At 46.1% G+C, this 15,158-nt stretch overlaps 2 protein-coding genes and 1 long non-coding RNA gene across 10 annotated transcripts in view; 1 reads left to right on the top strand and 2 right to left on the bottom strand.

Moving 5' to 3' along the window:
- Positions 1-14,771, top strand: part of LOC115296047 — a 22,771-nt gene extending 8,000 nt beyond the window's left edge. The window contains exon 3 of the long non-coding RNA XR_003910701.1: positions 12,951-14,771. This is a non-coding gene — a long non-coding RNA (uncharacterized LOC115296047). The remainder of the gene's footprint in view (positions 1-12,950) is intronic.
- RPL7L1 (ribosomal protein L7 like 1) lies at positions 7-5,164 on the bottom strand. 3 transcript variants are annotated; one of them, XM_029944456.1, is made up of 7 exons: positions 4,863-5,164; positions 4,162-4,270; positions 3,343-3,503; positions 1,995-2,132; positions 1,046-1,155; positions 636-850; positions 7-196 (listed from the first exon to the last, which is right to left on the bottom strand). In XM_029944456.1, the coding sequence occupies exons 1-6, from the start codon at positions 4,874-4,876 to the stop codon at positions 642-644; spliced, it is 741 nt and encodes a 246-aa protein (XP_029800316.1). In that variant the 5' UTR covers positions 4,877-5,164; the 3' UTR covers positions 7-196; positions 636-641. The 3 variants fall into 3 exon arrangements, with proteins under 3 accessions (XP_029800316.1, XP_029800315.1, XP_029800317.1); XM_029944455.1 differs by having other exon boundaries at positions 3,343-3,506; positions 4,863-5,158; XM_029944457.1 differs by lacking the exon at positions 1,995-2,132 and having other exon boundaries at positions 3,343-3,506; positions 4,863-5,163.
- The window catches only part of BICRAL (BRD4 interacting chromatin remodeling complex associated protein like), a 52,260-nt gene continuing 47,729 nt past the window's right edge, over positions 10,628-15,158 (bottom strand). For all 6 annotated transcript variants that reach the window (XM_029944453.1, XM_029944449.1, XM_029944454.1 and 3 more), the window contains one exon: positions 10,628-14,512. In XM_029944453.1, coding sequence (XP_029800313.1) covers positions 13,725-14,512 — 788 coding nt within the window. In that variant the 3' untranslated portion in view covers positions 10,628-13,724. The remainder of the gene's footprint in view (positions 14,513-15,158) is intronic.

The raw sequence follows: 15,158 nt of genomic DNA, 5'->3' as shown, positions 1-15,158 counted from the left end.
AACGTGCAGAACACACTGGAACTTCTTGGAGCTGGGCTGCGATGAGAAGTGCCTGCCAGGAACATCATCATCTTTTCCTTGACTCCACCCCCTCTAGTTTCTGAAGATGTAGCAGAAAATAATCTTCTTTGAAGATACCGAGAACGATTCCAAAAGACAAAACACATGCCTTCAATGCGCTGTGCTTTCAGATATTCTGAGGAAGAAAAACACAACTTCATTAATAGAAGTTTAATGAAAGCTGGCACTGAAGATTAAGAACAAGCAATTTCTAAAAGGTAAGATACCTTCACAGATAGACAGTTTATATCTGCAAATCCTTTTTGAAATTAGTTTTTAATATTCTCTCCCCATTTCCAGATATATGACCACAGCAATACAGAAGATTTTTGGTTACTCAACATTTCCTAGCATGTAACTGTTGAAATACACACAGCAATACCCCATGTCCTAACCAGGCCTTCACTGTTCAAGCAGATTTCCACCTGTCAGACTTGTAGATGCCAATCTCCCTCTGCCCTCCACCACTCAAATGCCAAAGTTACTCTCAGATGCTGGTAAACGCAAAAAGAATTTTTAAGTGGCAAAGAGTGGCCCATCAAGTCAGCCCAGGGCAGGTTTCAGCCCTGCCTCACCTGGGTTTAATTGAGCTGCCGAATGAGCTGATTGATGCGTTCGCCGCGATAGCCGGGCAAGCCCACCTCCTTGAGGAAGCCCACTCTATTCTTGGGAGCGTGACGGGCCACTGAGAGATGGAAAGGACGTAAGAACTGGCAGATCGCCTGGAAATTCTTCCCCGGAAAGGCAATTTCGTGAATGAGGTCTTCCAAGCAAATAACACCGTACTTCCCTAGGAAACACAAGGATACAGATTCTTTTATTCAACATTTCCCCAGTACATACTATGAAGCTCTTATATGCCAGAGGTGGGCAATCTGGTAGGTTCCTAGGACTCCGAGAAGAACAGTATTACCTAAATCCCACAACAAGACCACCAGAGATCCTTGCTTTCTGTCCCAACTGACCCCTAAGATGCAACACTCACCCAGGTGCTCCTCAATCACTGTGTTGTCCGTCAGAGGGATGGTTTTATTCCTGACCCTGGCTTGTCCACGTTTCAGGATGAGTTCCCGGACAGACTTCAGATTTGGAAATCTACATGAGGCAGAATAAAGTCCAGCCCTGTCAGCTCCTGGCACCCCGCACACACCGGTCACTCAGCCCTGCGGGGTGAGACATTCTGCTCCCACCCCTTCTCCCCACCGGAAAGTGCAATCACACTGCAGCTGGGATGCTGGGAAGCACACAAGCAAGGAAGGGCGTAACAAACCAGAGTGGCCCTATATAATTAAAACTTAAAATTTATGGATAGAAATTTTCACCATGCAATACAAACTAACAAACAAAAACACTACTTTCCCCAGACAAAAATAAAACAAACGCTGGCTTACAATTCAGGACTTTGGCCCTATAGAACCTTCTATTCAAGATGGTTATATCCAGGTGTTTGCTGGGCTTTAATGTTTGAAAGAACAGTACTTTCTTTTTTTTTTTTTGGTGTTTTATTTATTTAAGTAATCCTACACCCAATGTAGGGCTCGAACTCATGACCCCACGATCAAGAGTCACAGGCTCTTCTGAGCCAGCCGGGTGCCCGTGCAGGCACACCACTCTTACACAAGCACTGCCGCTAGCTCTGCCTCAAGACTCCAAGAATTAATTTCTTTTCCACCATCTTACTCAGCCGTAGCTTACAAGTGAACAAGCTCCACATGGTGCTTTTCTTGGTACATGACCAGCAGCACTGGGACCTCTTGCTCTGGGCCCCATGTTCCAGAGTTCTCTGGCTAGCAGCTGATTTCTAGAGACTGTGGTCACAACACAATGTTTCTGCAGCACGGGGGCATGCGCCTGGGAGGGCAGCACTGGCATGCTAATGTTCTCATCACGCTCACCTACTATCTAATACGAATCCACACCCACAGAAACCTTACCCCCAGGTCACATAAGGTTCCACTATACGCAGTGTTTTTATGGTCTGGGGAGTCACTCTGAAAAAGACCCCGCTGAAAATCTTCTTCAGGCGAAGCTTTGCAATGGTCCTCTGCACCAGTGAACTCACCCCGTTAATCCTGAAATGAGTGACACAGGAAGTCAGGTTCTATTCAGGTTTTGTCGGTCCAGCAAGGACCTAGGAAATGTTTGCCACTACAGGTCATCCAGAGAGCAAGACACAGACTGTGGCTCACAGGCGAGGTCAGGAGGTGGCAGCTGTACGAACAGATCACTCATACACAATGTGGGGCAACGCCTGAGGTGCTACAGGGACAGAATGGGCCCTGATTCTGTGTGTGTGGGGCTGAGTGTGTGGGGCTGTGCATGTCACGCAAGGGAAGGTGGACTTGCCTCTGAGGGCAGTGAAAGCATGAAAGATTTTAGGTAAAGGAGACACAATCAGCTTTCTGACAACCACTGAGGAGAGCACATAGGACAGATCTGAAAGTGTGACACCAGAGGCAGGGAAACCCAGTTAGCTAATGCAATGGTCCAGGAGATTATGGGAAGGGTAAAGGAGGTTAATAAAGAGGGCTCGAAAATATTTAAAGTCTGCAGGTTGCAGGTTTGGGTGACTGGACAGGCGAAACAGGAAGAGGCAGTTGTGCATGCAGATAGACTGGGTAAAGTACGACTAACTGAGGGAAAAGCTACTCGAACTCTCCCCAGCACTGAATACACTCCATCCACTTGACCTTGGTTCAGTTCCTAGAAAGATGCCTTGATTCCCACAATTCACGACTTTCTGCATCTATGCCTGGAAAGCTTCCCAACACTCAGTGAATTCCTTCCACGTCTGCAGATCTCAGTTTCAAGTTCCTGCTTTAATTTTTTTTTATGTTGAGAGAGAGTGCGAGCAGGGGAGGGTCAGAGAGAGAGGGAGACACAGAATCAGAAGACAGGCTCTAGGCTCTGAGCCAGCTGTCAGCACAGAGCCTGATGTGGGGCTCAAAGCCACGAACCTCGAGATCATGACCTGAGCTGAAGCTGGACGCTTAACCAACTGAGCCACCCAGGCGCCCCTCAAGTTCCTGCTTTAGAGTGTCCTCGACCAGTACTGCTCTTGCAGCCACTGACCCTCTTAGCACCTGACACATTTTCACGTGTATTTGCCTCAGATCAGTCTCCTTAACCTTAAAGCCAAAAACTATGTTGTGCTAAACTCTGATTTCCTAGCACAACTTGCAGGAGTGGCTTAAACCCTATTACAGATCTCATCTCCCTAGAAAAGGGCTCAAGCTGAACCAACAGTTTGCGTCAGCCTATGAAATCCGGCAAGTTCCTCACCTTTGGATGCGTACAACAAAGGCCAAGGAATGTTTATCTGGCACTTCCAAACCGTGAGGTTTTACTTCTAGTCGTCTGAGGCGTACTGTGTCACGTTGCTGCCGCCAGGCATCATGTAGGAACCATTCCAGTCGCTTAAACTTGACCTCTTTTCTTTTCTTCTGCTACAGAAAAGGGAGACCATCATCACCATTTTGTGCCTCTAGTTTTACTTCCACAACAGTAATTCATTGGTCACTATCCATAGAGTGTATTTGCCACTATGTTTGGCAAAGAGAAGCAAACAAACATCTTCTAGATAGGGTAAAAATGGGATACCCACGGTGCAGTTTTGAAAACTCAGAAACTACTAGAAAAGCCGCTGATAAATAAACAAGTTGGTTGACATGCTGTTAGCCAATGTTACCACCACATTTTGGAACCTTGTGTTAAGCATCATAAAGTGCAGAATAAGCATGAATTTGTTTCATTTTCCAGATTCCAAAATAGGTATTTTCCAAAAACGTTTAGCAAATCGCAAAAATTGTTTGGCACATTAAAAGAGATGTTTTCTTCCAGGTAAAGGGTATGTTCGGTGTTTCAAATCACTTGGTATGAACCTAAATAGTACAATGTCTCCTTCACCTTTTGCTTAACAAACTACTCCAACATTTCGTCCGCAGAAAGTTAGAAATATTTGTTAAATGAAGGCGCGAACTGTATTCAGACTAGCAGAATCGATGGGGAAAAGGACTGTCGACATCAAATCTAGTTCAACACGTGCTAGATATAACTCACCAAATACATTCTAAGTCCCTTCTCTTGGTTCCCCATCATTACCTCCTTTTTGTCCAAAAGTGCCTGCTTCGCTTGAGTGGCTTTAAGGGCCTGATAAGCCTTCCTCTTTTTCAGGAGATTTTCTGGAACCAAAGGGATCTTTTTTCTTTGTCTGATAACGGAAAATTGCAATCAGAGATCATGCTAAGAAAACAAAATTTCAATGAGCTTCTAAACCAGCTCTTGGGCTCCGAGAAACATTAGTCTCCTCAAATTCCGAAAGACATACTTCCCTGAAAACTGTGGTGTCTGACTCCAGTCCTCAAAACGGACCTTTTAACATTCGCTCTTTACTAAAGCAGTAAAAAGTCATGAATCCCTTGGACCCTCGTCCTCGTATGCCTCCATGGAGCTTTTATGGCCACAGCCTTTTAAAGACACAAGCAGCTTCGTGACCCTAGTAAAACTCGGTGGGGTCGGAGCGGGTACTGACCTATCTTTAAGTCAGGCTGCGTGAACCCAAAGCTGGCACTCTAGCCCGCCCCCAAGGTAACCGGCACTTAACCGCGGCTCCCTCCGCCTGACTGGCAGCCCGAATCCTTCGGCTCCTTACCCTTCACCCTACCCTCTGTAATCTGGAGCCTTTTCTATTCTCTTCCTTCAGTCCACAAGTACCCTTATTATCCGCCACTGAGGAATAAACACCATGGATGGCACCGGATGCTCAAGACCCCACTCGAGAGATTCAAACTCCAAACACTCACTCTTGCTCCGCCATGTTTCCAAAGCTGCGGCGACCGGCTACTGCGCAAGCGCAGCCACACCGCGTGGGGAGGAAAGGGCCGCTCTATGTATATTTGACCATAGAGCTGTTTCTTCCAGCTCAAGGTTTATAACACGGAAAGCCCAGCCAGTTAGCTTCCGTGAATCGCTGAGGCCTCGCTAACACCGGTTCCTTGCCGAATTTGCACAGAGCTTCCTTCGCACTGATTCCGAGCACTTTAGGGGGTCTCTGTCATCTTCAAACACCCCGCCCCCTTCTTTTACGCTATATTCGTCTCAAGTTGGTGGCCGGGCTGTAAATAAACACGTCCTACTTCTACGACTTCCGGTGTGGAGCGCGCGCCGCTCCTTCCGCTTCCCTGCGGCTGCGCGTGCGGAAAGGTAGACGGGCAAGCGGGAGAGGCTTTTTGCTGGGAGGCGCGAGCGGGGCCACTGTGACTTTGGCTCTCACCCGTGGGTGGAGATGTTTGTGGAGGCTTTCGGATGGTAAGGAGTCTAGCTTCCACTCCGTCAGCCCGGGTCCGTCAGTGGGTCCCGGAGCAGGTTATTTAAGCGCTCCGTACTGTGGTTTGATTTATCCATAAAATGAACTTACCCAGTAGCGTTGCGAGGATTATGCAAAATGTTCCATATAAAACGCTTAGCACAATGCGTGTAATGTAAGCAGGCAACACTATGTTCGTTATCAGTGCTGGATGGAAAACTAGAAATTCCTCTTTGCCATCTCAGAATCTTCCCTCTTATGGCTCTCACTACCTGGAATTTGCTTCTTTTCTTTCCTGGTCTGCATAAAACCATTAAAACCGACGTCCTGTATAATGGAAACCTTCAGTGCAGTGCTTAACATGCTTCAAAATGATGTCATGCTTCAGGTCTGTAGACTGCTCTTTAGCTAGCAAGACTCTAGAGCAGTCTCTTTCCTTTTTCTAAACTCCTTCAGCCCATTATTTTATTTTTAACAGTTCTTCATGATACTAGGAGGGCAGGGACCATGCCTGCCTTGGCTCATGGCTGTTCCTAAAGGTCTAGCGCTGGAGGTTTCTCAGTCTCAGCACTATTGGCTTTTGGGGCCAGATTATTCTCTATTATGGCCGGCTTTCCTGTGCATTGTGGGATGTTTAGCAGCATGCTAGGCTTCCACCCACTACATGCCAGTAGCACTCCCAGCCCAGATGTGACCAACAAGAATGTCTCTGGATTGCCACATGCTTAGTACAGTATATGTATTTATCCCAATGTCATTATTTGGCCCGCAGCACTTACAGGCATTACCACAGACTTTATCCTGTACTGTTTGGTTTATTGTCTCCCTAATTAAAAGGCAGGGAACTTACACTCCTCCATCTCCTACAGCTCCTGTCACAATAGTGGGCACCTGCAGGGGCTTTTTAACTAAGCTCAAAGTATCATTGGTATGTGCTGTGTAACTAATCCAGCCAGAGAGAGAGTGCCATACAGAGTTCATTACCGGATGAGTAAACGTCAAGGGACAACTCACTAACTTAGCACTTCACATGTGTCTTACCTTGTAAAAAGGCAAAAACAAGGGTCACCAAAGTGTAAAATATTTATTAGATAATAAACAATGAACAAAAATAAATCAATATTTTGTAACTGTATCTATCTGCAGAAAAAAGGTAGTCCTGTGGTACTGAAGGTAGTAAGGAGAGAAGGAGTTTCAAGGGTATTAACAATACTGGCTGTAAGAGACTTGGAGGCCGCAATTCAGGAAAGGTTTTTCAATGCCAGCAGGTGGTGCTAAGAGAGTACTTATTCTCAGTGCCAAAGCCATCATTCCACAAGATGCAGAGAAGTGATGGACGCCTCATCAACTCAAAATTCTTCGCTAACTGAATACATGTTTACGGAGCATTGACCACATGCCCCAGCATGAGGCAAGATACAACTTTTTATTTCAAAGTGAGAATGCTGAATGAGAAGGAGGAATGGCCTGTCATAGGCCCTTTTTGGAATGATTAAATAAATTAGGGAAGATTATGCAACTATATGCAATGAGGTAGGTCTTCATGTTCTGAAATCTTAATGGCATTTTTCATTTTTGTTGGCCTGCTGATAACCATTTCCATTTCCTAATAGCATTCCATTTCTCCTGTGGAATGGTCTCTGCTTCGTCTTGTACAATCATGGAGTGGGGTGAGATATCCAATCTAAATGTTTGTCCTCCCAATACATAAGTCGAAGGGGTGTTTCTGGAAGATCTTGTAAACACCCCCAGTGGGAGGGGGCATGAGATGCTAAACTTCTCTGGGTTTTGAATCTTGAGCTGAGTGACGATGGAAGAAACAGGAGGTTTGGGGCAAGACTTTAAGGATTTCTACTTACTAAGAACTGGAGTTTTCTTGTTCCTGTCTTTCTCAAGCTTAATGGTTCTTCAGTCTTTCCTTCCATCCTTTTCTTTCCTGGGGCGCCTGGGGAGCTCAGTTGGTTAAATGTCCAACTCTTGATTTCAGCTCAGCTCATAATCTCATCGTTCATGGGATTCAGCCCCGCTGTCAGCGCAGAGCCTGCTTGGGATTCTCTCTCATTTTCTCTCTGCCCCTCACCCTTGCACATGCTCGCTCTCGCTCTCTCTGAAAAGAGACTGGGTGGCTCAGTCAGTTGGGGGTCTGACTCCAACTTGGTTCATGATCTTACGGTTCATGGATTTGAGCCCCATGTCGGGCTCTGTGCTGACGTCTCAGGGCCTGGAGCCTGCTTCGGATTCTGTGTCTGTTTCTCTTTCTCTCTCTCAAATAAACAAATAAAAAAATAATCCTTTGAGGACAAATGTTTGGTTGTTCTCTGAGTTGACTCCAGGGGTCTTTTCCCAGGATATGCCACAGTAGGTTACTTCTGTATTGTCTGCACTCTGGGATTATTTGGAATCTCTTAAGAGATAACTGAGCAGTTTCTTCTCGTAAGGGAAAACCACCCCACTCAACCTGCCCAAAAGGGGACTCCACCTGCAATTTCCCATCTGCCCCAAACCTCTTTAATAATGAGCCTTCAGGAAGTTGACTTTGTTATGTTTCCAGCTTTTCTTGTTGCTTCCTCAGAGAGTGACATGTGTTTACCAGGAAACAGGTGGGGAAGAGATCAGATGAACCTGGAGTTGGGGCAGACAACATGGCCAACAGATTTGGATCCTGATGAGAAACAAGCATAAGGGAGCAAAGGTGTGAAGGAAAAGAGGAGAGAACATGTGAAGCCAGTAGCCTCCAAGGGTCCAGGGTAGACACAGGAAAGCTAGAGCAGAAAGCACACAGTGCAGGAGGGTGAGACCAAAAACAAAACAGAAAAGCCAAACCTTTTCTGCATTATTTCTGGGGTAATGGCTCTTAGCTTCTCCAACCTTCCATACTTCTTCAGTAACACCTCATTTTATACCTTAAGTGGAAGATGGGGACAGATCTTCCCAGTGCATAGGCAAGGCAGTTGAGGCTGAGAGTAATTTGCACTAAGATACCTAATGTGGTGTTAGACAAGATTCTAGAACCCAATTCTAGATTCTGGTGCCCAAAGCACTTTCTGCCCACCTTGTGGTTCTGTTTTCCCAGACTGCCACAAAAGTGATTTTTTCCGAGGATCTTCGTGCCTTTCCAAGTGTCTTCAAAGGCTAGGCTCAAGCTCATGTGCCCATGAAAAGTGTAGATTAGGGCTTCTTTAAAAAAATTTTTTGTCTTATTTTTTTGAGAGAGAGAAAGAGACAGTGTGAGTAGGGGAAGTTCAGAGAGGGAAAGAGACGAGACACAGAATTGGAAGACAGGCTCCAGGCTCTGAGCTAGCCATCAGCACAGAGCCCGACATGGGGCTCGAATCCATGAACTATGAGATCATGACTTGAGCTGAAGTTGGATGCTCAACCGACTGAGCCACCCAGGCGCCCCAGATAATGGCCTTTCACCGGCAGCAACATAGACGCTATTCATATTATAGAATCCACTTTATACTATGACAGTGTTCCTAATTTCTCCATAATATTTACCCCTATAATTACAAAATGCCTTTATCTTCATTCCCGCCCAAAGTATCATACCTTTTTCTCAGATGTAACTCAGGATGAACTTAAGAAGCAGGGCACTGGAATATAGATTGCAACTTTACCGAAGTGGTAGGTTGGGAAAAATTTTAGGCCCAGTTTCTCTCTCCTGAACTCCAGTCACTTCTTAAACATAAAACAATTATTTGTGTGCTTGTTTCCTCTCTGGACTGAGCTCTTTGAGAGGAGAAGACCTACCTGAATCACCCATCTATCCCTAGTACCTAGCCTGGTGCTCGTGAACTCAAAAAATGTATGGTGGCTAATGCTCTCCACGGTCACCTGGATACCCAGGAGCTGTCAGTCTGTCTCTGAGAGCGTAGACGCAAGGCTGAAGCGGAGTCAGAGCCTGGACCCAGGGCCTCGCCAGTGTGCTGCCTGAGCGAGATGCTGCTTCAGTGCCCCCAGACTGGTTTCTTCCTTTTCTCTTTGCCCCCAATGATCCACTGCCCTTTTTCTGGAACACAGCCCCCCATACACAGGACCCAGGGCTTAACTGCCTGGTCTTTCCTCTGGGCGAGCCCCTGGGGACCGGAGGCTGATCCGAACCAAGCAGCCAGATCGACCTTCTTCATTCGTGGGGCACTCCCATTGCAGATGGCCTGAAGAGGGGAAGGGACGTCATGCAGGGCACACATTTGTCCTTGGCAAGAGAATCCTGACATCAGAGCAGCAGTGTGTAAAAGACATGAAGGGATCCATCCAATGATGTAACTATTCTAGCAGTAATTATTCTACTTCCTGTTTATATATCAATTACTGCAGAATCTTGATTCCCTGACTGCTGCTTTAAGGGTGGGGGTGGGGTGGGGCACGATTCAACCATAATGAATGTAAGTGTAAATCCTAGGCCCCAAAGAAAAACTCAAGGAGTCTTATACCTTCATCCCAGAAGTACGTTTCACCCTATGGTAGTGTCCCTTACAATTTGGGTAGCGTCTCTCTTGTGTGGGCAAGAACTCAGAAGGGCCTCAGAACTTATGGTTAAGGTTACAGAGGTATTTCTCAATGTAGTTTGGTCAAATGTGTGCACCCAAAGAGAAACATGTCAATTCTGAAACATTAAAAAAAAAAAAAAAGAGGGCGCCTGGGTGGCTCAGTTGGTTAAGCATCCAACTTCAGCTCAGGTCATGATCTCATGGTTCCTGGGTTCAAGTCCTGTGTTGGGTTCTGTGCTGATAGCTCAGAGCCTGGAACCTGCTAATTATTCTGTATCTCCCTCTATCTGCCCTTCCCCTGCTCACGCTCATGCTCTGTCTCCAAAATGAATAAACATTAAAAGAAAATTTTCAGAAACATGTTAATTCTGGAATAAGTCTTGTGTAAAATAGTCTTCCGGACCTATGCTTTAGCCTTCTTGTCTTAACTGAAACAAAACAAATACAGTGCTTGAAGACAACCTCCTGCAGATCGAGGCTCATTTATCTAACTTCTCAAATGGCCCCATTTTTCCTTCCTAAGGACCCACATGACAAGAGTAGGGCTGGAGGCCAGAGATGTACATGACTAAACTCTCTCACCAACCAATTCTGCTGAATTTGAAACTGTCTTGGAAAGGCCGGCCAACGAAAACCCTATGCCCTCACTAGTCAGGCTCCTGCTCGGGGTGGTAAATCTATTTCTGTAGAAGTACTGCACGCTTACTTACCCTCTTCTTCTGGGAAAAGAGCCATTCCTATTTGCAAAATCAAGACAATCACAGTTGCGCATTTTCCCAAATCTTTGGCTGTATTGCAATGGTTGTTTCATTTCGTAATCTCCAACTAAACATTTCCTAACCATGGATTAACAATATAGTTACTGACTGGTTTCTTTTAACAGTATTTATCCAACATAACAAAATAAACTGCGATTTGTTATACTTTTTTTTACAAAACATTTTATAAATATTTTTACAAAATGTATACAAAGCAATTTCAAGTGAGACATACTATACAAATGAAGGTATTTAAGCAAATAAAGCCCACACCACACTGACAGTGAGTGACGCGTCCTCTATAAGTCAAGTCAGTCTGTAAGGCCTCCCTAATCTAACAAAATCTAAATTCTTCAGAGCTAAAATAGTTCTTTTTCATAATTGCCAGTTTAAAATTTGCTTTATCTTTAGGCAGTACTTAAGGACACAGAAAATCAAATGCTTAATAACAAATGCACACTTTTTCCACAACAACAGAAGAAAAAAAAAGAGAGAAAATGATTTTTGTTACCAAGTACAAGTAGTTCTAATAACTCAACCTTGACTAGTGAACCTGAACAACTGAAAGTTGGCCGTCCGAGGCGGAGCCCTCTGGCCCCGCATGTGAGTTCTGACCCATGTGCGCACAACCTAATCACAGGAGTAAAATACATTTCATAATCTTCATCTGTCATTATCTAGAATCTTTCCTCCATAGAAAGTAAACTTACATACAAGGACACAAAAATTTACAAGTTTCATTTTGGTAAATTAGGCTCTCCATTTGCTAGACAAGTGTTAGGGCTCAAAAGACCCTTCGAGATGGTATATAGAAAGGCTGGGACTGGGGTAGCAAGGCAGGATGGGGAAGAAAGGGAGGTGACGAATGTACATGAAGCTTATCTCTTCTCTTAAGAATTCCACTGATTGGCAGTAATTAATGTAACTCACAGGTAGCCTACAGGAAGGCTTCCGGGTAGAAAGTTCCACTCTGAGAAGAATTTGATTAGGAGGGCCCATCTTTAAGTCTTGCTAGGATGAGCGCAGCATGAGTCCTAAGAGAAGAAGAGCCTTTGAATTCATGGCGTTCAGGGCAGGGTTGTTACCCCAGGGCGGCCCAAACAGAAAGTTCCAACTGGCAATCCCAACTTATCCTTCTAATATGTTACAATACAGGAAAAAAGGGGAGATCTGCAACTTGGACGTTGGCACAAATAAGGAAAAAATGGGAACCCTAAAATGGCCCAGATTTTCCGAGTTCTATTGGCTGGGGCTGGGGGTGGGGAGAAGGAACTTTTGCTTTTATGAAGACTGGCTGTCTGAGGGAGGTCTCTGAGTGCGGGGACAGAGGGGCAGGGAGAGAGTATGGGTCTTCTGTTGCCGTGTTTCCAATAATCAGAAGCCTTCCTTTCCATCGCGGGCCAATCTGGAAAAGAAGAGCCCAACATGATGACAGTGGGGGTCACCTCCATTCTGGCAACAGCCAGAAACAGGTGCTGGCAATGCGTCAGAGAGGAGACCAGTGGGTGCAACCCCTAAAGCCAGAGAGATCAACAGGATAGAGTGTGCGTGCACACGGGAGGAAGGATGGGTGGGTCCACACCGCCACCAGACTGACCTCTGGATCCGAACAGCTCAGAGACATGCACGCGCACGTCGGGGAGAGTGCATATGAAATACCGTTCTGTCACTTCTCCTCAATGACAGGAGAGAACGGCTGGTTACAGTGACACCGGGGATGAAGGTAACAGCCGAGATGGGATGAGCTGGGGCACAAATGCAAGGAAGGGAAACGGGGAAAGCTCCCTGAAAAGAAATATAAATAAATAAAGCAATAAGTCATGTTCACTAATAGGAACACGGGCCACACTCAGACCATGACAGGGCATGTCCTTTGGCTCTCGGGTGGGAATCCCGTGTCTCAGCTCTTTTCTTTCAGCGGGGGGGCTTGCTGGTTACTTTGGTTTGTCGGTGTTTTGGTAATGATTGCTGCCGGGGCAGTTGGGGAGGAGGTGACTGCTGTTCTCAGACAAGAAGAATAAACAAGGCCAAAGTCCCCTTAGAGTTTAAACTGAAACATTACAACACAGTTTTCAAATGAAAGTGCTTTGGACGCTTGGCTGTTTGTGGGAGAGGGTGCGGAGAGGTTAAATGAAAGGAAACCCAGCAACAAACAAAAATGTACGGCATACGTTGACTAGGTCCAATTATAAAATGCAAAACGCTTTTTTTTCTCAATAGTTAACATATATATGCTTTTACATATATATATACATATTATATTCCTCAAGGCTCTCTCCCAGCCGCCCCTGTACACTGTGCCACTTAACTGGTTTCCATTTTCCTTTATTTTAGCCTGGTGACATGATCTCGTCACACTGTTGCAACTAAGAACAGAGCGTTCCCCAGATGAGACGCAACACGCGGATGCCACAAAGTGTGAGGATTTGCCCAAGGAGCATCGGAAAAGCCCCCGGACGGAGCACAAGGACGCCCTGGGAATGCCCTGCTTGTGTGCTACTGGCTGCTTCCTCGGGCTGTGGGATCCCTGGTGGAGCCGCGGCAACTTCCTGCTCAGAGGTGGCCCAGGGGGACAACCGAGCGGTCTCCCCTCCAACAACGACGATGACAACAACAACAACAACAACAACAACAAACCCAAAAAAGCAAAATTTGGAGACGCGGTGGGATGTTCTTTCACAGAGTAGCTTCTATCGGTCCTGTTTGCTTTTCTTTAATAAGTCTGTTCTTTTCAAATGACTTAATGATTGTCAGAATTTTACCCAGGGGCAAGTGTACTATGATCTCAGTGAGTTAAGGTGTTTTGTTTTGTTTTTTAAATAAAACAAGTAAACAAACACACATACAAAAATGCCTATAAGCGCTTTCCTAACACTTGAAATGTGTAGGGCCTATCAGACTGCTTTCAAACAAGGATTAATTTCGCGAAAGGATCTCCCTGTAACCACCACGAGTATTGCTCTTAAACAAAGAATGGGACTGAAGATCAGAAAGAATAACCTGTGATGAAAGATCAAGCAGGCTGGAGACAGGAGAACACTTCCGTTCGCTTTTGCCAGGAAAGAATGTAACTTGTCCGGGGGGGGGGGGGGGAGGGGGCTGCTGCTATTAACACTCTAGGATACTATTTACAGCCGCTTCTAAAATGGAGTCAGTTTCTACAATGCCTTCACTGTGGTCCGGGATGAACTTTTCCAGGCAGTTTTCCTGCGAAGCCATTGGAGAAAAGTTGGGGAAATCTAACTCAACGGAGCCGCTAACCGTGGGGTCACTCTGGGGCTGCCGCCCAGCCTTTTTGAGTTCCAAGATGTTCTTAAATGTTGTTTCTAAACTCTTGGTGAGCTGGAGGTCTGCCTGGGGCTCGCTTGACCCTTTCATGATGTCTGTGTGTAAAACTTCATTCTTTGGAGAATTCCTCAGAGTTTTGTCCTGGAAGGAATTGTTACACGTCATCTCCAAGTGAGAATCTGCTAGGATGCTCGAGAGTTTGCTCTCAGTACCGTGGTCGGGTCTGGATGAGGTTTTCCGGTGCCCTTCGGGGCCGGGGGAGCACTCACTGGCCTTCGTGGACTCTCTCCGGCTGCTTTTCTCTTCGGACGCACCCCGGTACTGTGCTAAGCCCACTTTGTCAAATTTCAGTGCTCTGCCGAGGCATTCAGTTTTTTTAGAAACGTTTCCTTCTGCGGAGACCACGATGTGATTAGGCACTAGATGAAATTGGTCATGATTCGTCGGTTCTGCCGTGCCTGGCTTGGCTCGGTCTCGGCTTTGGGCCTTGGCTGTCAGGTGTAGAGCGCTGGGTGTTTTACTGCCGTGCTGGTCACTCCGGCCAAACTGCGTCTCATGAGCAGCTTTATCAAGTTGGAAGGAACAACAGAAATCAGCCTGAAAACCCTCTGGGAACAGGAACAAAAAGAACATTCATGAGTGAACGGAACAGGAAGAACTCCACGGCAGACCCCCAGGGGGTCAACCCAGCCCAGCCCAGCGAGCCAGTCTTTCGTGTCCAGGACCACGCAGAAGCACCACACTTGAGGGGGCCTCCTGTAAAACGTGGCTTCCAGACAAGAAGCTTAAATGTCTTTGAAAAGGTAGCTGCTTGGTGGGTGGACAAATAGGAAAACCAAATGAGTAAAAAGCTCCACTTTGTCTGGATCTCTGTGTTCTCTCTTTCAAGTTTATTTACTTATATATTTAAGTAATCTCTATACCCAACGTGGGGCTCAAACTCACAACCCTGAGATCAAGAGTGATCTGATCCAGCCAGGCACCACTCTTAGTGTCATCTTTAAGCTAGTTTTTTAATTACTGCTCTGAAAATGGAAGTTAGATGCTCGTATCAGCTTGGTTTCTGCCTTGGAGCAGAGGGCCATGGAATGAGGCTTCAGGTCGGGGCGGGAGTGGATACAACTACTTCTGTCTTTGGGTGATGGCACTTCGGTCCCTAGAGACTCAGGTAAGGGGACCTGGCGTTCTAGCTGCACTTTGCCGGGACCACAAAACAAATGGTCAGCAGGATTCCAAACTGACACCTGCTTGGAA

This window comes from Suricata suricatta, chromosome 7 (genome assembly GCF_006229205.1).
Source record: "Suricata suricatta isolate VVHF042 chromosome 7, meerkat_22Aug2017_6uvM2_HiC, whole genome shotgun sequence".
Classification (NCBI taxonomy): domain Eukaryota; kingdom Metazoa; phylum Chordata; class Mammalia; order Carnivora; family Herpestidae; genus Suricata; species Suricata suricatta.
The sequence above is the reverse complement of the archived record's forward strand: the minus strand, read 5'-3'. Positions and strand labels throughout refer to the sequence as shown.